The 24,677-nt window shown below is 38.4% G+C and overlaps 1 protein-coding gene across 2 annotated transcripts in view; it reads left to right on the top strand.

Annotated features, from left to right (window-relative positions):
- Window positions 1–235: 235 nt before the first annotated feature.
- LOC149217636 (chromophore lyase CRL, chloroplastic-like) overlaps window positions 236–24,677 on the top strand; it is a 137,123-nt gene continuing 112,681 nt past the window's right edge. The window contains exons 1-2 of one of the 2 annotated variants that reach the window (XM_089391389.1): window positions 236–725; window positions 830–879. In XM_089391389.1, coding sequence (XP_089247515.1) covers window positions 483–725; window positions 830–879 — 293 coding nt within the window. In that variant the 5' untranslated portion in view covers window positions 236–482. The remainder of the gene's footprint in view (window positions 726–829; window positions 880–24,677) is intronic. The other variant, XM_089391390.1, reaches the window with a different exon arrangement.

The following is a 24,677-nucleotide window of genomic DNA, read 5'->3' as shown; positions in this document are numbered from 1 at the left end:
ACATGCGGCTGTGCGATGACCTCAGTGCTTAGGAGAAACCAAAAAGCTAATATTAACATTAAACAAAACAAAAAAGCTAATGTTAACATTAACCGAAACAAAAATTTCTCCATTGATTTTTTATACCGTCGTAAAAATGCAAGCCGATATTAAATGTCACCACATAGCAGTGACATAATAATATGCGCACAAATAAATTATAATTAGAATTGCTATTTTATTAAACAAAATATAAAATTTGTTCTATAGATTTTTAGAGTCTCACATGCCTTAAAAATTGAAACAAAATGCATGGAATCCGTGTTTGAAGATGCCACCACCTAGCTCTGGTTATTCATTTAATTAGGAGAGAGGTCAGATTGTCGGGCAAATAGTCTCCAAACACTCTAGCAACGTTGGGCATTGAATCCTCTAACACGCGACACAATCCAGTGTGGCAAACAAATGATTGAATCAATCCTCTGAAGGCAAGGCAGTACAAGATGGTTGATGGAATTTGTTTGCGGGAGGAGGAAACGAGCAGCTGCAGTGGAGCGCCTGCTTATACGGATAATAATAACAAAGCCGGAAGTGGAAGTGGAAGTGGAAGCGGAAGCAGGGTTATAAATGCAGTGCTCAAGGCATTATGTGTGGCTGGAGGGGTTTTCCTGATCAGGAAATTCACAAAGTTCACCACTCGGCAGGATCAGACGCGAATTGTTGCAGAAGCCCTCTGCGGAGAGAAGGTTTCTATATCCATTTGTCCCATTGATTTCATTAGTGGCAAATGCTTGGTTTAATTCAGGGTTAAAATGCAAACAAAATTGAATTTGGTATTTGCTTCTATCAGTCATCAAGCGAGCAAGCAGCAGGGCATCCTATGACCTATTTCAATCTCAGGTATGGTGTTCATCTCAGCCTTTTATTCTCTATTTGTTTGGATTCCTCGTAGCAAGAAAATAGTACTGGGGTCTCTGTTGTCAAGTGATTACATACGAGTAAGCGTTATGATAAGGGGTTTGCTATTGTAACTCCATGGATGGAGGCACTTTGAATTCCGATAATGACTCAGAGATGGGGGATAGAGAGAAAACCGATACAATAAGTAGGTTAATGTGATCTGGTCTTTGTTTTACTTTAGAAGTGCTTTAGCTACACTGCATAGATTAGTCTTCCTCTGGCTTAGGTGCTAGGTGTGGGGGATAAATATTCTGCCAAAATTGCGCGAGACTTGCTCCTAAACACATCCGTTTGCTTTTTGGGCAAACCACATTAAGAATGGAATCATGATGGATGTCATATGGCACACTCGGGGGTTGTGTCAAGCCTAATTTGTTTACCCCTCGTCATGCAGTGACCTGCAGATCTCAGTTAGAATAGAAACATGCTAAGGCTAACTATCATACATGCAATTTCTCACACAACAATGTGAAACTGGATCACAAGTCACAGGTGCAATAGTCTATTCATTCTCATTATTCCCAGAGTACAAAGATCACATAGTCTATGCTCTTGATGGGCCACTACCTTGGCATTTGGTGGACTTTATAAGAGCTCTCTCATTGACTTCAAGACCATGATTGGTCAAACGAATCTCATGGCCAGCACTATTTATTCTTCATGGTTGAATGCTCATATACCTTTGCAACTCTTTCTTTAAATGCCTCTCTATTACTTCAACATCCTATGGGCACTCGAAATCTGGGCAGGATTATTCAGCTTCCTTAATGACTTTTAAGCTTTTTTCAGTGTGTCATTATACCATCTTCTTGTTGCATGCTCCTATCACAGAAATTCTTCTACTAACATTCTCATGAACTCTTATGCTCAACCAGTGATCCAATTTGAGGGGATGCTCTATATTTCAAGTTGAAGGATATATTTCATCCAAGCCTTTCATGATGAAAATTTGCAAAAATACTTGTACTTCAATTGACAAGAGTAAACTAAGTACACATTTCAAAATAAGATTATTCTGAATAAAATATTGCTTTTCCAATTTTTACAATGTTAAGACTTTATGAACAAAAATTAAAATCATTAATGCTGAGCCATACTAATTTTCCTTGAAGGAATCTGTAAGTATCTCTCAAACCACGCAGCACATGCATGAAATAGTGGATTTAAAGCATAATTCCTATTGCATAGATCTCATGATCACATGAATAATTTTACCTTCTCCATAACTTACATAGAAATCCCACCAAAGCAACAAAAATGTTGCTCCAAGCATTAAGGTTGTAAAGAATACATCTCATTGCTCTTGGGCTTGCATTAAGGTAGAGGGAAAGAGATGTAAAGAGCATTCTCAAATATTTGACACTTAATAAAGTATCATTACACTAATGTCAATGTTTTTAGAAAGAAGAAGAAAGTGAAAAAGTGTGATAGCTAAAGTTGTCTAAAATTGGGGATAGGAGAATGAACATAGTAAGGAATTGGCGATACAGAAAATTGAATGAATAAAAGATCACAATTCTTACTATTGTAATCCCAATTTTGAGTTTTGTGATATTGACAAGGTCCATTTTGTGCAGGTTCATACATAAACTTAATCAAAAACATACAAGTTATCAATGATTAATAGTGTATTTTATCCGAAACAAAATCATTAACATAGTCTTTTGTGAAACAAAGAAAAACTGTGCATTATGTTTATGATGAGCTTCACCAAAGCTGTACAAGGTTAGTGGATTGTTGAGAGATTTACATGCAAGTATCAATTTTGAGAGATAATCATGTTAGATTTGTTGATATGTTAGATGCTTTTAGAGAATATTATATGAATATGAAGAAAGAGAGATGACCTGATTTCCTTTGGTTTAGTCATTGTCGACTGTTTTCTTTTTAAAATTGTCATTGTACCACACATTTGAACTTTGTAGTGAATCTTGCAAATAAGTTTGTAACGCCATTACAGTTTAAACTTTACATCCATAACCCATGTGTTGAAGGAAATGTAACTAGGTTCGGTCTTCATAAATGTACTTTTGATATTTGTATTTATTCAAGAAAAGAAATATTATAATATGTGTCAATGAGTTTCTTGCTCATTGAAGTAGGTCTAGCACATGTTAAAGTGCTACAGGTAAATCAAAAGGTCAAAAGAATTATGTTAAAGACCTTAAGGGTATGTTACATTGTATAAGAGTCAAAGAAGTAACCTCCAAGCAAAGTCAAGTCTCCTCCCATGCAACGGCACCATCAAAGAGTCTCCTTGAAGCATGTGACACCACCAAAGAAACCATCCGAAGTAAGCTTAACAAGTCGCCCTGCAAACAGTCTACATATCGGCCTAAAAGGAGGGACAGTCCTCTATAAATAGAGGCTGTCCACTCCATTACAACGACTACCAAGCAGCTCTAGAATCTGCATAGAGAAGAGGCGAGAAAAAGGGTAACAAAGGACGAAGAAGAGGTCTTCTAGGGCAGCGAAGGAAGGAGGAGAAAGGCTGAAGTGGAAAGGACTGTTTTTTAGGGTTAATACAGTCACACGTGTGAGAAAACATAGAACAATCTACGGTTATATTAGCAGTAAGGTCACAGTCACATGTTCATCATTGTTTGGGTTAGAAATTAGGCCTACAAGGCCTCTTAAGGCAAGTGAAGAAGGCATTGTTTATAGATTGAAGAAAGCATTATATGGCCTCAAGCAAGGCATGGTATGCTAGAATGGATGTATACCTATAGAGAATAAGCTTCACAAAAATTTCGGCTGCCTCGAACCTTTATATTAAGGTTGTAAACAATGAACCTGTAATTATTCTTCTGTATGTAGATGATCTTATCTTGATAGGTGTTGAAGGTCGAATTGAAGAATGTAAAAAGGAACTAGCAACATAATTTGAAATAAAGGATCTTGGGTTGATGCATTACTATTTGGGACTAGAAGTCTGGCAAGGACCAAATGAAATCTATCTGGGTCAAGGAAAGTATGTGATCGAGATTCTAAAGAAGTTTGATATGATGGACTGTAAAAATATGACCACTCCGATGAGCACAAACTTGAAGAAACTAGGGATTTTTGAATTAAGCCCTGTGGATCCTTCCAAGTATAGACAACTTGTTGATTCCATTGATGTACTTGGTGAATACTCGACCAGACATATGTTTTGCAGTAAATGTACTCAGTCAATTCCAAGTAGAGCCAAAGCATGATCATTGGATAGTAGCAAAGCATATTTTGAGACATCTACAAGGAATCATCAACGACTGTCTGAAGTATGATAGAAGGAATGATGTCCAATTGATTTGGTATGCAGATTTCGACTGGGGAGGCAGTGAACAGGATGGAAGAAGCACTACGAGAGGATGTTTCAGTTTGGGATCCTCCATGGTCTCATGGATGAGCACAAAGCAAGACACCGTTGCTTTGAGTAGTGCTGAGGCTAAATATGTTGCAGCATGTGAAGTAAGAAGGGAAGCAATATGGTTAAGGAAGCTGCTATCCGACTTGTTTGAAGGACCAATGAACCCTATAGTGATAGTTTGTGATAACAATAATTGTCTTCATTTGTCTGAGGACCCAGTGTTTCATGGGAAGACAAAGCAGATCAACAGCAATTATCACTATATTCGAGAGCTAGTACAAAATGGTGTGTTGCAGCTACAGTATATCTCCACTGATAAGCAGGTAGTTGACATATTGATGAAATCACTTCCAAACAAGAAGCTTGTATACTTAAGGGACAAGCTTGGTTTGGTGGATTTGTCCTCGCTAGTTGAGAGGGAGAGATAGACACGACATTCTTGTCTTCACTTGGGAAGAAAGAATGCAGGATTGGGTAACCATCTGGCATTCCATACTCTTTGAGAATGTGGTAGGGCATTCAAGACAAGAGTAGTCATGGACTGATATTCTTTGAGGATTAGCTACCCAAGATAAGAATAGTCCAACAGGAGGTCATACTCTGTGAACACCGGGGTGGGGTACGTACCTTGAGAGACAATGATGATGGTGTCTATATATATGATTGGTCTCGCCAACATGTGCTTTGATCTTGTGGACAGATAGAGCTATTAGTCAAGGCCTTGCTATACGATAACACTGCTTATTATGATGCAGACAGATGGATTACCAATCCGACTCTTCTTATGAGATCTCTTCAGATTGAGAATGACCATGTACCTCTTATGAATACCTCCCTAGTTAAGAGGGAGTGTTGAAAAATGTGTAACTAGGTTCGGTCTTCATTAGTATGAAATGTATTCTTGTAATGTAAAATGAAAAGGAAATTATTATTATTATTGAAGCATGGGTTTCATGCTCAAGTTCTTTTATTGTATAGGTCAAGTAGCCATTGAGTGCTTCTAGGGTTTGTCCTAGGTATAAGGGTCATTGTCATATATGGACCTATGGGCACGTTGTAAATTGCAAAGAATTTTTTTTTTTTTTGTCTTGAAAGTGTCAAAATACCTCCAAGATCAAGTTGGCCTAATGAGCTGCCAAGTTGGCCTACATGAAGAGCCACATCGACCCTTGAGGAAGCTTATAAATAAGAGGAACTCGTCCTCCATTTGAATCACTCACTCTCTCATCTCTTATGCGAAGAAGACAAAAGAAAAGGAAGTCGAAGAAGGAAGTGCGAAGAAGAGAAGGTTTAAGAAGTCGAAGTGTTTGGGTCTTTCTCTATTCTTTGGAAGTGTGAAGTTATTGTTTCTGCACTGGGATAGTTTGAGGTTCGATTTTGGAAGCAAGAGAGAAGGGAAGGCAAGCGAAGGTCTCTTAGGGCATCTTACTAGCCCTAGGACTCAAGTCAAGGCAAGCGAAGTTAAGAGGAAGGTTGTTAGAGGGAGATCGAAGTCTCCTAGAGAAGCAACAGTTGCTGGGGAGTAGAATTTCGGATCTACTGGGAGGTCGAAGATATTGTAGCAGGAGGCCGTGGAAGACTTGATCTTGGAGGGTATTTGTCTAAGTCTAGGTCATGGTATTCGTCAATTGAAAGATCTAAAAGATAAGAAGAGATTTTCGGGTTTTCCCCTCAAGAGGAGGGGTTTTGGCCCTGGCTTGCAGCCTACATACTGTGTCACTGTTCTTACTGTTTGGTAGCTGTTTGATGTATTGCACATTGGAATAATAACGAACAAAGCTAATAAGTGAAAGGCAACACAAACAATTATCAAGTAAAGAGAATTAACATATTCATTGCCCTATTGAATTCTCAACATCCCCAACTGGTCAACATCTTTGTCACATAATAGAAATATGTGACCTTTATTCAGGTACTGAAAAATTGAAGTGCTTATGTTTGGAGATGTTGCATTACATGTTCCTTGAAACTACAAACCTAATTGAATAAAGCTCTAAAAGATGCCAAATTTCTCTAAAGAATCATGATGATGTATTGGAAACAGAGGGGGTTCAAAAAGGTTAGTGAAACAATCATAAAATTACCTGAGCCTATATTTTAATTCAATATAGGGCAATGAATAAATGGAATTGCCTATATTTTCTTGACATGATTGAAGATTGTTGATCAATTGTCATACCTGTCCTTCAAAGGGGTTCTTTGATACAATATTGTACTGATGAATCTTTCACTCTTCAAGGTAGAGATCCAACTTTTCATACAAGTCATGCTAGACGTACACTTGTTCTTGACAGCAGTGTTGCGAAAATCATGATTTTTTCGTTGAAATGATTAAATCGGTGATCTTTTCCGCAATTTTTGGGGAAAAAATCTTGATTTTTGTATATATATTTTTTTAAATTTAATTATTTTTTCCTAATTTTTACGATTTTTTTCCGATTTAAGACCTCGCTGATTTAATCTCAATTGCGATGTTCGCAACATTGCTTGACATAGTTCCTATAAAAGAAGATTACTGAGATGACAATACATACCTTATTAACGTTAAACTTCAAACTTAGCTTATATTTCCAGTCCATGTATCTATTTAGTTTATCATTGTAATGTGTATAGAGTCATACTTCAACTTTACCACTCTTCTTCTCACTCTTGTGATTAGATCAATCTCTACTTTTGGGTACAGTTCCTTCCATAATTCAAAGATTAAAGGGGGGGGATCTCATGCACAAGTAAATGACATTGCTGGCTTAGTATGTCAGTACAAAAATCATTTCAGTACTTCTCTTTGTAAATGATTCTGCCTTCAATCAACCTCTCGTCCTAGTAAGATTCAGTCCTCAGGCCTTTTGACCTTCAAACAGAGGTATCCTTTTCTGGCCTTACTATAGTAGTAGTACAAGTCTTTCGGTCCTGAAATAGAGTTAGATTTTCAAGTGCGATTCGACTTTAGTCACAGGAACTTGGATCTCTAGCATGATCAAGTCTATAAAAAGATAAGCTTCCAATGATCCTTCAAAAACAAAATTGTAATCAATCTTGTTCATTGTCTCAAGATTTTCTGTTTCTCATCTGCGAGACCTCTCTGTTTCAATGTTATAGACATGCTTGATCTCCTGCATCTATCTAAAGGGGGGGGATCTCATGCACAAGTAAATGACATTGCTGGCTTAGTATGTCAGTACAAAAATCATTTCAGTACTTCTCTTTGTAAATGATTCTGCCTTCAATCAACCTCTCGTCCTAGTAAGATTCAGTCCTCAGGCCTTTTGACCTTCAAACAGAGGTATCCTTTTCTGGCCTTACTATAGTAGTAGTACAAGTCTTTCGGTCCTGAAATAGAGTTAGATTTTCAAGTGCGATTCGACTTTAGTCACAGGAACTTGGATCTCTAGCATGATCAAGTCTATAAAAAGATAAGCTTCCAATGATCCTTCAAGAACAAAATTGTAATCAATCTTGTTCATTGTCTCAAGATTTTCTGTTTCTCATCTGCGAGACCTCTCTGTTTCAATGTTATAGACATGCTTGATCTCCTGCATCTATCTATTTCTTCCGAGATGTTTCAAACCTCTGAGGCCAGCTTGACAAGCTCCAAGGTCCTTTGGAGATTCAGATCAAGCATCCTGAGATTCAGATCTTCTCACAAATGCAAGAAAGAATGAAACTCTGATCTTGAACTAGGGCTTTGACCCTTTTACAGAGAATTGGAAAGCATACGTTTGTACTTCTGATCAGAGATTAGATTTGTTCTCTTCCAGTATTTGGTACAATGTCATACTTAAGACAACTTTCTGTTTCTTTTCATGTCCTGGACAGACCTTGAAAGGGCACAAATTATATAAAACTGGGCCTGATGATTGCAGAATGGAATGAGCTAGAACATCTAGAGCTAGTTGACTGATTGAGTCCTAGAGACTTAGATGGTTTCCTTTTCTACTTCACCATAGCTTTGATCCCATGTTGATTTTTCATAGGATTTTTTACTCTGATAATTGCTTCTAATGAATTTAATTATTTTACACATTTTTATCCATTATTTCATCACTAAGCCAATACACAAAAGACATCAACAATATAACATATATGACAGTAGGATCATGAAGAGAGCCAAATAAAGAACACAAGAGTTTACTTTGGGAAAACCCACATGGGGGAAAACCTAGCAACCTTTTCCTTAAATAAATACTTTAATTCAACAGAGATACATCTAAGTCAAACACTAGGTCAAATCTGGTCCATCCTCCTAGTCAAGTCATTTGCCCAAAGAATAGGTCAGACCTTCTGCCTTCCTTATAACTTGGTTCCTTGCCACAAAGCTCAGACCTATTGCTCTTCTTCACCACAAAAATTCAACCTTCTTATTCGTTCATGGATTCAGTCCTGCAACTCTTCTTCATCACAGAATTTTTGACCTTCCACAAGGATTAGGATTTCATCTTTCAACAGAGATCTTCCACAGAGATTCACTACCTCATAGAGTATTTGCATCAGACCTTAGCTGCCTCAGATTTTCGCTTGCCTCAGATAATGCGAGTTTCTTGGCTCAGAGGAGGAACAAAATGGTGTCTTTTTATAGTTTCTTTGGAGACCAAATGAGTGTCTCTAGAAGCTGGGCTGACTTGACTAGGAGGAGGTTGAATTCGCTTCTTTTGGAGCCAAAAATTCTACTTTCAAAATTCAAATTTTCTTCCTTTGAAAAGGGCATGAAGAACATGCTTTGCAATAATTTTCTTTTGACTCAAGCATGAAGAACATGCTTTACAAATATGTGAAGGACAAGAATAATTATGAAGACCAATCATAGTTACAAAATTCAACACTCCCTCTTAACTAGGTAGGTATTCATAATGACTATCTAGATGATCTCATGTTGACAAATTTCTCTAAGAAAGGTTATAACAATTCATCATCATCAACCTGGTCAGTAACTCTGACTTAAGGTAAATCATCAACATCTACTAGTTGCCACAACTAGTTGGTACTCCTAACCCATAATCTTGGTCGATACTCGACACATGGCATAACATTTAGCATCAACTAGTCATCATAACCCTGGTCGGTACTGTTACCCATCATTTTGTGGGTGATATCCCTAGATTTTTTTCTTTTTTTTTATTATTTTTTTTCTCTAGAAGATGGTCCTCAACTGGAAACCAGAAGCCCCTGCAGCCACCAACTAGCTCGTTGTGCCATTTTTCCGCCACTTGAGCCAGCCATGTGGTCCCTCAGCGATTTGTCATGATCGTATGTTTGAAGGTGGGCCTCCCAAACCTAAAAGTATGCGTTGTCATTTGGTAATTGAGTATTGTAGTTTACTTATCACGGAAACTTTTGGGCATGGATTAATGGGGGGATTCGGTAGAAAGAGTGGGCTAGGTTTGTGCTCTTGTCCCCCAGACTTCTTTTGGATGTTAACCTTGGAACCTAGTCCCGTGGGATCTCTTTTACTGACCTTTGGGCTTTAGGGATGGTACTTCATGGGAAACCCTGATTTTGGTTGCGTGGTCACGCTCCCTCATCCACATATATCACTCCCCTTCCACTCATTATAACCCCATTCATCATTCCTCCCACCTGGGTCCACATAGGGTTAGCCTTCCCCTTGTGAAAAATCGATTGCCTGATTCATATTGCAGTAAACTGATTATATTTCACCTACTTGTTAAATTAATTGAACAAGTTACTTGCATTTTTCTACGACAAATACTAAAATACATACACTGTAGCCTACACCAAAATAAAATTGCGGAAACTAAATACAACACAGGAGAGAAATAAACATCACACACATCTACACAGTTATTTTTGGACAAATGTCCTTGGAAAACCTAATGCGGGAAAACCAGTGCAACAACTGAGGGTTTTATTATTATGCAGTAGTTCTGAATACAATCTCTGGATGCCTTGCTGGCTATCCAGTACAGAGAATATCACTGATAGAAGAATAGTGAGAAGTACCTCACACTATCACAGGCGATTTGACTGATCCAACCATAGAATGACTTGTCCCTTGCTGCCTCTTCACAGTCACTACGTCAGCCCAACATCACAACGTATAAGGACAACATCACTCCCTCTGCTAATCGATTTACCTCCTAGGAACTTCGATTTCCACCTCCCGGTCTCACACCCCGACTTCCAGCTTCTGAAATCGATCCTTCCAGCAAAATTATGGACCTCCTCAAGGCTCTGCTCTGCCTCTACGTCAGCCTACGCTGGCTCTGCGTGGCCTCTGACTGCCTCTCCCGGATCTATCTCTGCCTTCTCTGCTAAGTATTCTCGGATCAGGAGAAATCCCCAATTGGAACTATCCCTGCCCCTCACTGCAAAAGATCACTTTAAATTTCTTTCTGGCAGCTGCTCTGCTTCAGAAATTTGATCTTCTGATCTTCACTCAATGATTTGTTCCAAATGCCCGTCAAGCCTCCTCTTATAGTCCTTTTGTTGAGAACCAACGACCCAAATTAGATTCTAATCAATGGCTCATATCATTTTGGCTTGATCCTCGTCTTCTTCTAGAAGTTTCACCCATAGTTACATTAATACCCTTTAATTATTTTAATTTCTTAAGTTTAGACTTAGGCACCCATTAAAAATAATTAATTATTTTAATAAAACTATCTCCGGGTGGAATTTCCCAAAATGATTTCTGGGTATTGTGGAATACAGGTGTCCAAGCCTCCCTGCAAATTTTTAGGCTTAGAGCACATCCAATGCTATTAGAAATCAACACCCCTTCCCCTTGCCCGCACCTTGGGTTGGGCTTGGAACAATGCCCCAAAGGTTGATGCAGCGAAAAAGAAAAGTAAAAGCATAATTGGCCACATTCAACAGGAAAATGTACCACAAAATGGAAAAGATGGCCGGGACAAACACATTTAGCACGTGGGCAAAAGCCAATACATGAGCTCTACCCCATCATCATGGCCATCACCTTGGTTCCTATAGGCCCTAGATGAGCCTCCTTTATCATTCAGGAACCCATGATTGTCCCAACCCCTGGTGGGCAATGAACTGCCCTACCTTAAAGGGGGTATCCACTGCTATACCTTACACATCATGCTCTTATCCCTTGAGCCCCGAGCAGTTAATCAAAGAAAAATCATAAAAGACAAAAGGCATATAAAGAAGGGTGGAAAAATCAAGGTCGGGGCACCTCATGCACCACAATTGCTCCCTCCTATACATTATATACCCAAGTGTGGGCTTCCCTTTTACTAGCTACCCTTGTACCCTAACATGTGGCCTAGGGCTGCCCCTTTCATTCCCTACTCCATTCATCTCTTTATCACATGCCACTACCCTTCGAAGGATGTACCTTGGACATACTATCCCCTTTAAAGGTAGAAACCCTCTAATAGGGTACTTGGATAACCCCATTTGGAGCTTGGAGACATTAGCACATGCCAAAACCCACTATGGAAGGGCATGCCATTATGAAGTGCCCACCTATTGTCCATGGTTTGTAAACTATTTAACTCAATTTCCTTAAATGAATTGTTGTACTAGAAGGCTAGGGGACACATTGGATCTTATGCAGGATTGCAGATGGTCTCCATTTTGGGTTTGGTCTCCCTATACGGGGTCCTAACCCTCTAGAGGGCTACATTGGCACATGTAGGGTGTGTGTAGAGAGCCATGGGCCTCCACAACAATAGACAACACTCCATGGATCTCCAAAGATGTTCAAAGATTGCTCGAGAGGAAGATGCATCTGGTTTACCATGCCCAGTCGACCCCACAGTTGTCCCATGCACTTGGCAGTTGACATAGGACTTGTATGCTGATGTGGCGTTACTTACACCATCATCTGAGCCCTTACAGATGGTCTACAAGCATCTTTAATCTACTTGAAGACCCATGAGGTTACTTGTGTGCCTTCAAACCCATTGGGAGCACCACATGTTTATTATATGGAGAACAAGGTGCCAACCCCTTGTCCACTACTTTTGGGAGTCCTATTCATCATTGTGGCACTTATGGACTTCATCAGGCTTCTTAGAAGGCCCAACGACATGTATTATTGATCATTTGACCTCTTGAGAGGCTTATTCTTTTGTTTATGAGCTAGTTTGGTGGTCTTGTCACCAAAAGTTAGTTATTTTGCACATTATTTTTATTTTAGGGGCTAATGTAGGCCCAAGTAGCTAAATCAAACTCATTAGAAGTGTTTAAATAGAAGTGATGAGGATTCATTTTAGCATCATCACTTGGATTGGACTTGTATCTCTCTTGAGAATTTCTCTATCCTTCTTGGAGGACGAATTTTGGAGTATGGAATGAATTTTGATGTTTGGATAATTTTCATATGTCTTGGAGCTTTTTGATGGCAAGTTTTTTTTGGATGGTTGGATATATTCTTATACACGTAAGTATATTTTAATGCTATTCTTTCTTTTTAATTTTGTCACATACATTATTGTTGTGATTTCGCTATACTTATGTTTATTTGTTGCATCTCTTATGTGAAGTTGTGGAAATTTTGTTTTTGGATAGTGAATGCTTCATGTATGGGCCATGTATAATGAATGAATGTTCCTAGGGATGTTTCATTACTGAAATTCATCTTGATAAGCCATTTATCTTGCAAAATAAAGTATAAAGTCTTCGAAGCTACTTTTGTTACTGTCTTAGCGCTAAGCAAAGTTGTTTTTGAGGCCTCCTTGACCTAGAAAATTTGAAGGTCCATAGTCATAATTCTACCTGACTACATTTCTTCCCAAAGGATTAGGCACTGGGCCACCCAAAGGTGATTACCTTAAACCTTTTTCATCCTACTCCCTCTCCTTTTCTAGGCCTAACCCCATTAGGTCTCCTAGGGCATCATTTATCTTGCAAACCACCCATCAAAAAAGTTCAATCTCTTGACACCTACTGCACTGCAATGTCTCCTAGGTGCCTTCCAATTTTGAAGAAATTTCAATGGTGGGATCTCGAGATATCTGAAGCCCTAGCCTTGAGACTGAATCTTGCCCTTGGTTTCCTTAGGCTAGAAACCTCATTAGGACCCTCACATTGTCTTGCATTAAAAATTCTTTCTTTGGTTCCTTTCCCCCCTCCGGAATAGGTCAAGCATATCATTGGTTGCTAAACCCTAACCCCTTGACCTACCCCAGGTCCCATACACTGTTAAGGGTAATTCTTCAAGGATCACTGGGAATCCAAGCTGTCACAAGAATTTCAAGGCCTAGGAACCTCCATTATAAGATACATACCCTAAACCTAAACCTTTGAAATTCCCCTTAAGCCCTTCGCGGAGAGCTTTAGACCTTGCCTCCAAAGCAAGCAAGCCACATATTTGAGCCTCTCTTGTGAATAGGCTTCTAGAATCACCACTCACCCTATCATTGGCCTATTGCTCCATTGTTCCCCTTAGCCTAGTAGTAGCCCTTCAAGGATCACCCTTTAGGACCCCTGCTAGTTTGAGCGGTAACAGGTACCACTGACCCATGATCTTGGTCGGTACTCCTGACTTAGACTAGTCAATCTCATTTGACTCTTGGTGAAACTCCAAAGGCCACACTCTATATGAGCAACTGGGCTCGATGCTAAATGAGATCCTCATCCTATCTGGAGAGACTGAGCCTGATATTGAAGGCCACCCACACAATCGAGTGGTCCTGGGCTTCTAGGACCATTCTCCCCAAATGGTCAACAACTTTGACATAGGGAGAATGACTGTCCTTTGTTGGACCATTCTCCCCAACTGGTCAACATCTTTGATAGAAGGAGAATAACTGTCCATGATGCTATCATATCAGCACCCTCTCACATTGAGAGGTATAGGACCATTCTTCATAAGAATGACTGTCTTCGGATGCTCTTGTCTCATCACTCTCTCTTGCTGAGGGAGACATTCTCAATCACTCCAAGTTTGTCCTGGGACAATTTGCTTGATAATACTGGAGCCATACTGCTCTCTTCCTATACCATGTCTTGGTACTAGATCTCAAGGTGCCTCGACTTGTCATCATGTTGTCACCTACACTGGATCAACCAATCCCGCAAACAACTTTCAAAGCTACAATGCTTCGGTACAAACTTCACTAGCTGCAATATACTCTGCTTCTGCAGTGTTGAGTGCGATGGATATCTGCTTCCTACTCATGTAAGAAATCATCGCAGATCCCAAATTGAAGCATTCTCCTGAAGTACTTTTCCTATCATCTGCACACCCTATCCAATCAGAATTTGTATATCCCTGCGGCTGTACATCATTGTTTGAATCAAACTATAACTAATTGTGCCATGACCAATTGTACTATTCTTGGTAATTTCAACATATGTTGAGTGACATGTCTTGGTTCAATTATAAACTGATTTGTTTCCTTTACTGAATCCATCATGACTACTTTCCAGTTACCCTAATTGGGTATTCTTTCTGAAGCATATCCTGCTATGGCAATTCTGATCTGCTTCTTCTGCCACTGATGCTATTGAAGCGTGTAAGCTATCTAGTCAAAACTTCTTCATTTTGTATTCAGAGATCAACTCACTCTGAAGCTAAAACAAGGGTTCCTGAGTAAGCCTTGATTTCTCCCTCTAAAGCAAATCTTTTCGACCAAAGCTACTCCCTCTGACACACGATCTCTTTTGCTTTCATCAGAAAACAAATCATGTATAGGATCAACCTTGATCCAAGTGTATCAAATCCGAGGAGCCTGTAAAAGCCTTCTTTCTATTTACAAGTATAAGACTTCTTCATGTACCTTACAAGCTTGAGGTAGCTCTTATGCTCTTATGTACACTTCTCCTTTCATCGAGGAAGACGATTTCTACATCCATCTGATGTAGTTTTTAACAGAAATCATAAAGATAATAAATTTAACAGAATTGTACCTGACAAGATGTCCTTTCATAGTCTTCTCTATCTTACCGAGATAATCCTTCGCTTTGTACTTCTTGCCATGCATCATACTTTGTCTTGGAAGCCACCAATGACTTCTTTTTAGCATAGATCAAGGCTTAATTCAAGCTTGTTGATCTGTCTGATCCCTCTGAGTCCAAATCTCATCTAGTACAATATCTCTCATCACAAATCCCTATTTTTGGGAGAATCGTCTTGTCACAACTTTGCTTTGTTTTTCCATCTGTTGCCAAAGTCTTGTCAACCTTCATGATGTACCTGCAATCCTCATTAGTAGGCCATGGAAGAACAATCACAACCAAGCAAAGGATACAATGACAAGAGACTAACCACTAGTAAAACAACAATAGTTATAACCCAAGAAGAGAGATATAAAATACTTATCTACTGAGAAAATGTCAACTCCCTCTTGATCTTTTGTCTTCTTGCATCCATCTCAGAAATCAACCTTGTCCTCGTCATCATCATGATGTGATTTCTTTCTTGCATGTATTAGGGTTTCTTCTTTTAGTGAGAATGTCCAGTCCTAGGGTTTTGTCCATAAACCGTATGGCTTTCTTCTACAAGCCCCTTTTTGGCTTGCTAGGGTTTACAAACCCTAGAATCGCCGTGTCCTAGATCCATCAATCAAGGATGTCCAATGATGATCCAAGAAACTCTGCTTTCTCTAAATCATTGTAACAGTATAAGGGCTTGACCTACATTTCAGTGTGTAAAGAATAACTTGATTGTTCTTCAACACCCAAATAATAGTAGATGCAAGATATCTTTCTTGGCATCAATACTTTCTCTGCAACAACAGATTTAGTCAAAACTTCAATGTCTTTAGCCATTTATGCCCTTGTCCTGTCATAGTACTGGATTTGCAAACGACTTTATCAAGAAAGCCTTCGAACTTCTAAGCTTGAAGAGGGACTCAGCCTTTCCTTTTGAAAACTGATCTCAAGATATTTGGGCCAACTAAATGACCCTAAAAGGATCATCTTCAAATTCTGCAGTGCTAATTGCCAGGCTTCTTCAATTCAACAATTTCTCATTTTAGGCCCAGGTAATTTTATGATCATTTCAATAACCTTTCCGAACTACCTCTGTTTTCAATACATCATCACAATTCTTAAGAGACAATTTGGCATCTTTCAAGGCTTTATTCAATCAGGCTTGTAGTTTCAAGGAACATGTAATGCAACATCATCTCGAAAGAGAAGCATATCATTCTTTCAGAACTTGAATAAAGGTCACATATTTCTCTTATGTGACAATGCCTTACTTTGAGCCACAACTCAGATTCTTGTCATATCAGGATAAGACATTACCAATATTTTCTTGGACATGATTGAAGATTTTTCATCAATGATCATACCTGTCCTTCAAAAGGGTTCTTTGATATGGTATTGTACTGATGAATCTTTCTCTCTTTAAGATATAGAGATCCAACTTTTCAAAATTCATACAAGTCATGCTAGACCTATACTTGGTCTTGACAAAGTTCCTATAAAAGAGGATTACTGAGATGACAATACATACCTTATCAACGTTAAACTTCAGACTTTATAGAGTTGTATTTCCAGTCCATATATCTATTTAGCTTATCATTGCAGTGTGTATAGAGTCATACTTAAATTTTATCACTCTTCTTCTCACTCTTGTCGTCAGATCAATCTCTAGTAACTTCCATAATTAAAAGGTTAAATGGGGGGGATCTCATGCACAAGTAAATGACATTGCTGGCTCAGTATGTCAATACAAAAACATTTCATGACTTCTTTCTGTAAATGATTCTGCCTTCAATCAACCTCTTGTCCTACTGAGATTCAGTCCTGAGGCCTTTAGATCTTCAAATAGAGGTATCCTTTTTCGGCCTTACTATAGTAGTAGTGTGAGGCTTTTGGTCCCGAAATAGAGTTAGATTTTCAATTGTGGGTCTACTTTAGACATAGGAGTTTGGATCTCTAGCATGATCAAGTTTATAAAAAGATAAGTTTCCTCTGATCCTTCAAAAACAAAATTATGATCAGTCTCGTTCATCATCTCAGGATTTTTGGAATCTCATCTGTGAGACCTCTCTGTTTTAATGTTGTAGACATGTTTGATCTTTTGCAATTATCTTTTTCTTCTGAGATGTTTCGGACCTCTTAGGCCATAACTGAAGCTTGACAAGCTCTGAGGTCCTTTGGAGATTCAGATCAAGCATACTGAGATTCAGATCTCAGCACAAATGCAAGAAAGTATGAAACTTCGATCTTGAACTAGGGCTTCGACCCTTTTACTGTGAATTGGAAAGCAGACCTTCGTCCTTCTGATCTGATTCGTCGTGTTCCTATACTTGGCACAAGTTCATGCTTAAGACAACTTTCTGTTTCTTTTCATGTCCTAGACAGACCTTAAAGGGCTTGAATAACATAAAACTCGGCCTGATGATTGCAGAATGGAATGAGCTAGGGCATCTAGAGCTAGTTGACTGATTGAGCCCTATATGATCGTTTCCTCTTCAGGGCTGATCCTTCAACATAGCTCTGATCCCATGTTGATTTTTCATAGGGTCTTTTATTCTGATAATTGCTTCTAATGAATTTAATTCCTTTGCACATTTTTATCCATGATTTCGTCATTAAGTAATTATAGAAAAGACATCAATAGTATAACATATATAATAGTAGAATCATGAAGAGACAAGCAAACAAAAACCACAAGAGTTTACACTGGGAAAACCCACATGGGGGGAACCTAGCAACCTTTTACTTATAGAAATCCTTTAATTCAACAGAGATACATCTAAGTCAAACACTAGGTCAAACCTGGTCCATCCTCCTTGTCAAGTCATCTGCCCACATAATAGATTAGGCCTTATGTCTTCCTCAGAATTCGGTTCTCCGCCACAGAGCTTGAACCTGCTGCTCCTCTTCACCACATAAATTCAACCTTCTTATTCATTCATGGATTTGGTCCTGCAACTCTTGTTCATCACAGAAATTTCGACGTTCCACAAGGATTACGAAATCGTCCTTCAACAAAGATCTTCCACAGAGACTTGCTACCTCATAGAGTATTTGCCTCAGACCTTCACTACCTCAGACCTTCGCAACCTCAAACTTTTGCTGCCCTCAGATTTTCACTTGCCTCAGATGATGCGAGTTTCTTAGCTCAGAGTAGGAACGAAATGGTGTCTTTATGTAGTTTCTTCAGAGGCTGAATGGGTGTCTCTAGAAGCTTGGCCAACTTGACCAGGAGGAGGTTGACATGGCTTCTTTTGGAGCCAAAATTTCTATTTTTAAAAGTCAAATTTTCTTCTTTTGACAAGAGCATGAAGAACATGCTTTACAATAATTTTCTTTTGACTCAAGCTTGAAGAACATCAAGGACAAAAATAATTATGAAAACTGACCATAGTTACAAAATTCAACAAGGGGAGCATGAGAAGTTCTCAGTGTGACAATGCTGATAAGGGGAGCACATGTCACGCAGCACCATGAAAAGTGCAATTAAGAAAATAGACTGTGTTAGGAAGAGTTACCTTTTTCCATTGATGTTTAAGGGGGAGAGAATGAGAAGTAGGAAGATAGGGGGAGCCTATCGACATGGGGAATTTTTACAGGTGTGTTGCCATCAATGATTAAGGGAGAGATTGTTGAGATGTTGTCATTGATGTCAAAGCATGGGCATGCCATAGTAAAAGTTCAACATGGTCAAAGTCAGATGGTTGAAAGAAGTCCAAGCAAAAAAAGAAGAGGGTGTTGGAGTTATTAATCTCTACTCTTGCACAAAATTAGTATGGGAGTTATGTTGTGCAACATATACAGTGTACACCACATGAACATTTTTACTATGGAGTTAATTGGGTTACAATTTTGACAGGATAAGTTGGTGACAATGTTGAATGCTCTGACATAATGCAACATTGGCTCAATTTTGAAGTTGTCTCCAAGATATGACTGACTATATATCTAGAATGTTGGGCAGGGTTAGATGCTTCAAATACAATTATTTCAAAAAAAGCTTCTTCATACTATGGTTTGATCAATTATTGTTATGACCAACATTATGAGGAAACTCACATAAAAAAGTTGTGCCTTTTTAATTTAATGTGCCTAAAACTCAGCATTGGTGACAAACTAGGACTAGCATTCAACCTTCAAAGAATTGACAACGTACGGTATAATCACCAAAGGACTTATGGCAAAGTGGGCTTGAAGCATTACCTGATATCCTTTGATCAGTTCTGTTATATCTCTTCGTGTGAGCTACAAAATCACCATCGCTATCACTGGCAGCATTTGCCACACTTGATATCCAAGAATGAATTATAGGTTGGCTCAAAATTATAGACGCCTAGCTTCAAGTCGGCTCCAACATAAAATGGAACTTGAATTACAAGCTATGTCATGAGGTTTGTTGAACTTTAACCTTGAGGTTCGAATTTTGGCGAACCTTAAAAACATTTTGAGGTTCGGTACACCTCATCAAACCTTATAGCCATTAACCAAGTCCATAGATCAAAACTCATAACTTTGTGTCACAACTCAAGCTTGCAATTTATCCTTGCAGTTTCCATGTCTATGATAGCATTTTTTATGTTTACTTATGTTGATTTCTTACTATTTTATCCTATAATTCATTATATATATATATATATATATATATATAGACGAACCTAATGGCGAACCTCATAAATTTTTTTGAATTCAAACCGAACCTAATCATTGCCGAACCCGAACTCAAACCCAAACCATGACATTGATTACAAGTCAACTCCAAGTATAAATGATAGGTTTGCTCCAAAATGCACTTGGACTCGTATAAATACGTGATTGAATTCATCATTTTTACCAACTCGGATAACACAAGTCTTCTAAGGTAGCTGCAAAGGATTTTGAGGTAAGTGGTGTGGTTTAAGAAGTATCTTACGAAGTTTTTGAGGTGTTTTGTGGCAAAATTTCTGGTGCAAACCCCAACGAATTTTGAGTCACTAGAGTGAAAAGTCTGAGGCATTCTGGTGTAAATTCATGGTCTAATCTTAGCAAAGTTTTTGGTACTCTGTCAAGTGAAGGTTATGGCGAATTTTTTTGAGTGATACTGGTGCAATTTATGGCATTTGATGTATTTTTTGTAGTCTTCTGTGTGGCACTGGCCTGTATAATTGGCATAACTGTGTGCTATTGCTTGCCATGCATTATTGCCATTATTTACAAGTTCAATCCCATTAGAGGTTTTGAAAAAATCAGTGAGCTATGGTAAGTCTAGTCTGGCAAGGAGCAGTCATGTAAGAAAGCCCTAGAAGTGGTATACCTAATAGTTAAGATCGACTACAATTGTTTGTGTGTGAGACATGCCCTAACCGTGAACATTTTGATATTGATGAGGATTGTGGACTGAAGTGACAATCTTGTGAGAAGACTTTAGTGTTTGAAAGGCTGCTAGAACGACAGACCTTAGTGTGACATAGACAATTGAACAATGAACAGTAAGAGCTTATGAAGGAGCTGCATTGTTGGAAAATTGAAGACAAGGCAAGTGCAGAACAATGGTTGTGATCATTCTTGAAGTAGCAAACTCGATAATTACATGGTTGATGACGATTCACTAAAGGTTTAAGGACCGAAAATTCGCCGACAACAGATCCAAGAAACAACTTGAGGCTGAGTTGGTGCTCAATTAGGAGATTGGTGTCTCTTGTGGGTTGGTGCCCACGAATTCACTGAGTTGGTGCTCAGTTAGGAGATTGGTGTCTCCCATGGGTTGATACCTATGAATTGATTGAGTTGGTCCCCAATTAAGGGATTGGAGATTAGAGTCTCCCTAGGTCGGTGCTCAGAAAAGTTTCAGTTGGAGTTGATAAACTTGATTGTACTCTTTATATATTAAGAAAAATTTAAAGTTATTTTCTTCCAGTTATAAATGTTCTATTTTCATGTGTTCAATCTTAAATGATTGATGTTGTGATTTATTGATGATTATAAAATTAGTTAATTGACAAAAAACTGATTCACCCCCCCCTCTTAGTGTTTCTAACACTAGGGTTTCCACGTCATCCATCCATGCCCTAGGAATATGACGCAAGCCTTCTTGATGTTGACATCTTGGTTGAGGAGGGTTACTCGGAGATGCACCCATGCATTTCGATGATGTTACTTGGAGTGAGGAGAAATGTTGGACCCTCTCTGTCACTTGCTTGATGAAATTCCCATTAATGGAGGATGACATCTTGTTGGAGAGCTTTTCCTCTCACATGTGTGGAGGTTTCTATGACATTTTAGTATGATTTATCTATTTGTAAAGCTATATTTAGGTCGACTTGTGACCTATTAGACTTGTTGAGCGCTTTAAGAAACTATTTAGGGATTTTCATTGTAAATCAAGGAAAAGAGACTTGGTTACCCTCATAAATATAGGGAAGTCACTTTCCATTGGATCATCATCATGCTCACCCACTTCTCTTCTCTTAAGAGAGTGCGCCCTAGGGTTTTTCTTCTTTCCTTGGACGCAATGACTAAATAGAGTGTGACTTGCCTTAGGGAGGATATTTATTGCATGGAGAGATTATCTTGTGGATTTATGAAGTGATTCTTGCATGAATGGTGCAAGTTTAATGCTATTTTCTTCCATTTTGCATGTAATTTTTGAAATTAGGGTTTATATTGTGCCATATTAAAAATTGCAATATCTTTCACGAACTCTTATTTCTACAAGTTTATGCGAAAATTTTCGTTCAAGAATCCATCAAAGGAACTTGTTTTCATGCATTCTTTGACCTTAAATCTCCCATGAATAAGTCACTAGGGTGTCTAAGTGAAGCAATTCTTCTACCCTTCTTCATCCAAGGTCCTCCTACCTTAACCTCACCTTAAATAACTCCATGCAATAGTCTTGTTGTGTTGATCATTCTAAATTTCTTTCTTTTTCTCCTTTCCATGGTAGCTAGGGTTAGGCTTTGGGTTAAATTTGCATTCAATAGCATTTTTTCCTATATGTTATTGTCCTTTAGGTAGGAATAATATTTTTTAATGTCTAAAAAGCAAAATCTATCATTTATTGCATATTTTACCCTCAAATTTAGGGCCAACGTCAAGGGTTTATATTGCTCTTTTGTGCATTTTCAGCCATTTAAAACTTAAAGTTGACCTATCCCTTGCTTATCTCTTTGATAACTTTTAATCCTTTATTGATCTTATTATTTATAGGCTATTTCTTGGCTGTTATATGGTTTTGCATGCTGTAAATATGCCCATCTTTGAAACCCTAACTTGTAACAACCTTTCCTTAGTTTATTGGGGTTGGTGGAGCATGTACTTGAACATCGGTGAAACCTATCTTAGCCTTCAAGGCTTTGCCAATATCTTCTTCCATAACCGTGAGATTCTTATCACCATAGAACCCTCCTTTATTAAACATCTTTCTAGGTGATTTATCTGCAAGCTCCTTAGAGAGCCATTTGGCTTGGAACCCTAGTCATCTAACCTCTAAGTCTTGCCAGGAAAGCTTCCATTGTTGGGGAGCTTTTGACCACGAAACAATAGGAGAGAGGCCATTGAGGTGACAATGGTGGTTAATGTTTTTGTTGCCATAAGACCTAGGTTGCCTAATGAGGCTTTGCACCAAACCTGCTAAATTTTGTGGGAATAGGTCCCACATATTGGTTCATGATGGGAATAGGTATGAAGTTTGAACTAGTTGGTTTGGTACAAAATCAATTTCCTAGTCTGGTTCAACCATTGATTCAAGGTCTCTAGCACGTGGACAACTTTAGAGTAGGAAATTCCAATAACCCTTGGCAGAAGGTGATGTGTTAAGGACATGTTTGATTCCTTAGTGGAGTCACCACAATAATTGTTTGTGGACTTGCTATGTGAGAATATAGTTCTGAATACACTTTGCCTACCAACTCATTTGTAGCTTGATCTACTAGTTACACAAATTGGACTTCACTCCTTGACAACACCAAAATGTTATTACTTGAAATTGGAAGGGACTGAATGTAACATATAGGGAAAGTGCCATTGTCACCTTGTATAGTGCCTCTCACTTTGGGATAGTGGTTGCTAGCCTTAGGGGCATTTCTGTATGAAAATTGGAGTTGAAATTCAAAATTAAAAAAGTGATTGGTGCCAAATGGGTGGTGGAGAGAGAAAGGAAGAAAGTTAGCAAGGAGAAACTAAATTGATTCTCACTAACTAAAATAACCATTCAATTGAATAAAAAAGCAAAGAGTGCATTCTATTTTGAATGGATTCACATAATAAGATGACTCGATAAACCGAACAAACTAGCTTTTCATTAATCCAAGATGTTGATGCATAATGCTGGTACAAATAAGGACTAGATCATCCCAAGGAATTGGAGGGGATGTAGATAAAAGTCATTATATAAAACGTTATTGACCTATGATGAAACCCTAGAGTAGCGCTTAGAGTTAGTGTGCAAGAGAACAAGTAAAAGAAGGCTAGAAGAAGACTAAATAATGGTATCAAGGATGAACTCTCTTGCTTGCACTCCTTATAGGCAAGAGAAAATATAAAACTCAAGGGAGACCAAGAATAGGACTAAGACAAATTTGGAAATATTCTATAATGTAAGAATGCATCGTTTTTTCATGTGTCTAAACCATGTGAATCTAAATGACAAGCTACTTGAAATATCGCAAGTAGGGCTCTCAATTTAGAGGCAAATAACATAAAGGAAAGGCACATAATAGCTGAAGTAAAGATAAGATGATTACTCTCACAGAAACATCCACAAGTAGGATGCTCAACTTGGAGAAAGAATAGTGCAAGGTAAAGCATGAAATTACCCAAGATAAAAGCACTTTTTTGGTGCTTGCAAATAGAAAGATTCCTTCTCATAAAAGCATCCAAACAAGGATAACCAAGGCACCTATTATGGATTGGAAATAGAGCAAGTCAACACCCAAAAATGGAACACTCTTAAACTCAATTGAGTGTCGTCCTTAATCTTATTTAGGCATTCATAATCTCTAGAGAAAGCACACATGCATGCGCAAGCTAGGTGCTTGAGTTTGCCAAATATAGGTTGATCAAAGCTCTGGAAAAGCACATTAATAAGGCTCCAAAAATAGCCAAAGAAAACCACCTTGAAATATCACATACTGAAGATAGACTAGGCTACTAATCTCTTGTGGAAAATACCTTTGAATCCAAAAGTAACAAAGTGCTGAGTGTTGGAAAAATGTAAATAGTTTCGGTCTTCATAATTGTCATTTGACTCATGTCATGTTGTAATTCTTATGTATTGATCAAAAGAAGAAAAATGTAAAAGAAAAAATATTTTTGAAGCATGGGTGCCATGTTTGGGTCATTGGTCTAAATAGGTTAAGGCATCCATTGCATGCCTATAGGAAAAGTCATGAGTTAAAGTGTTATTTTCATTATGTAAAAGACCCTATTGGGCCCTTGGATCAAAGAAAGGAATTATTTTTATAATTGAATATGTCTAGAGGGTTCTAATAGTCAAGTCAGCCAGCTTGCTCATGTCGGCCTTGAGAAGGGCTTAAAGAGCCTATTAAAAGGGTAT

This window comes from Pinus tabuliformis, chromosome 1_1 (genome assembly GCF_031772625.1).
Source record: "Pinus tabuliformis cultivar Carrire ecotype Pingquan chromosome 1_1, CPIR1, whole genome shotgun sequence".
Classification (NCBI taxonomy): domain Eukaryota; kingdom Viridiplantae; phylum Streptophyta; class Pinopsida; order Pinales; family Pinaceae; genus Pinus; species Pinus tabuliformis.
Note: the sequence above shows the minus strand (reverse complement) of the source record. Positions and strands in the feature narration are given on the sequence as shown.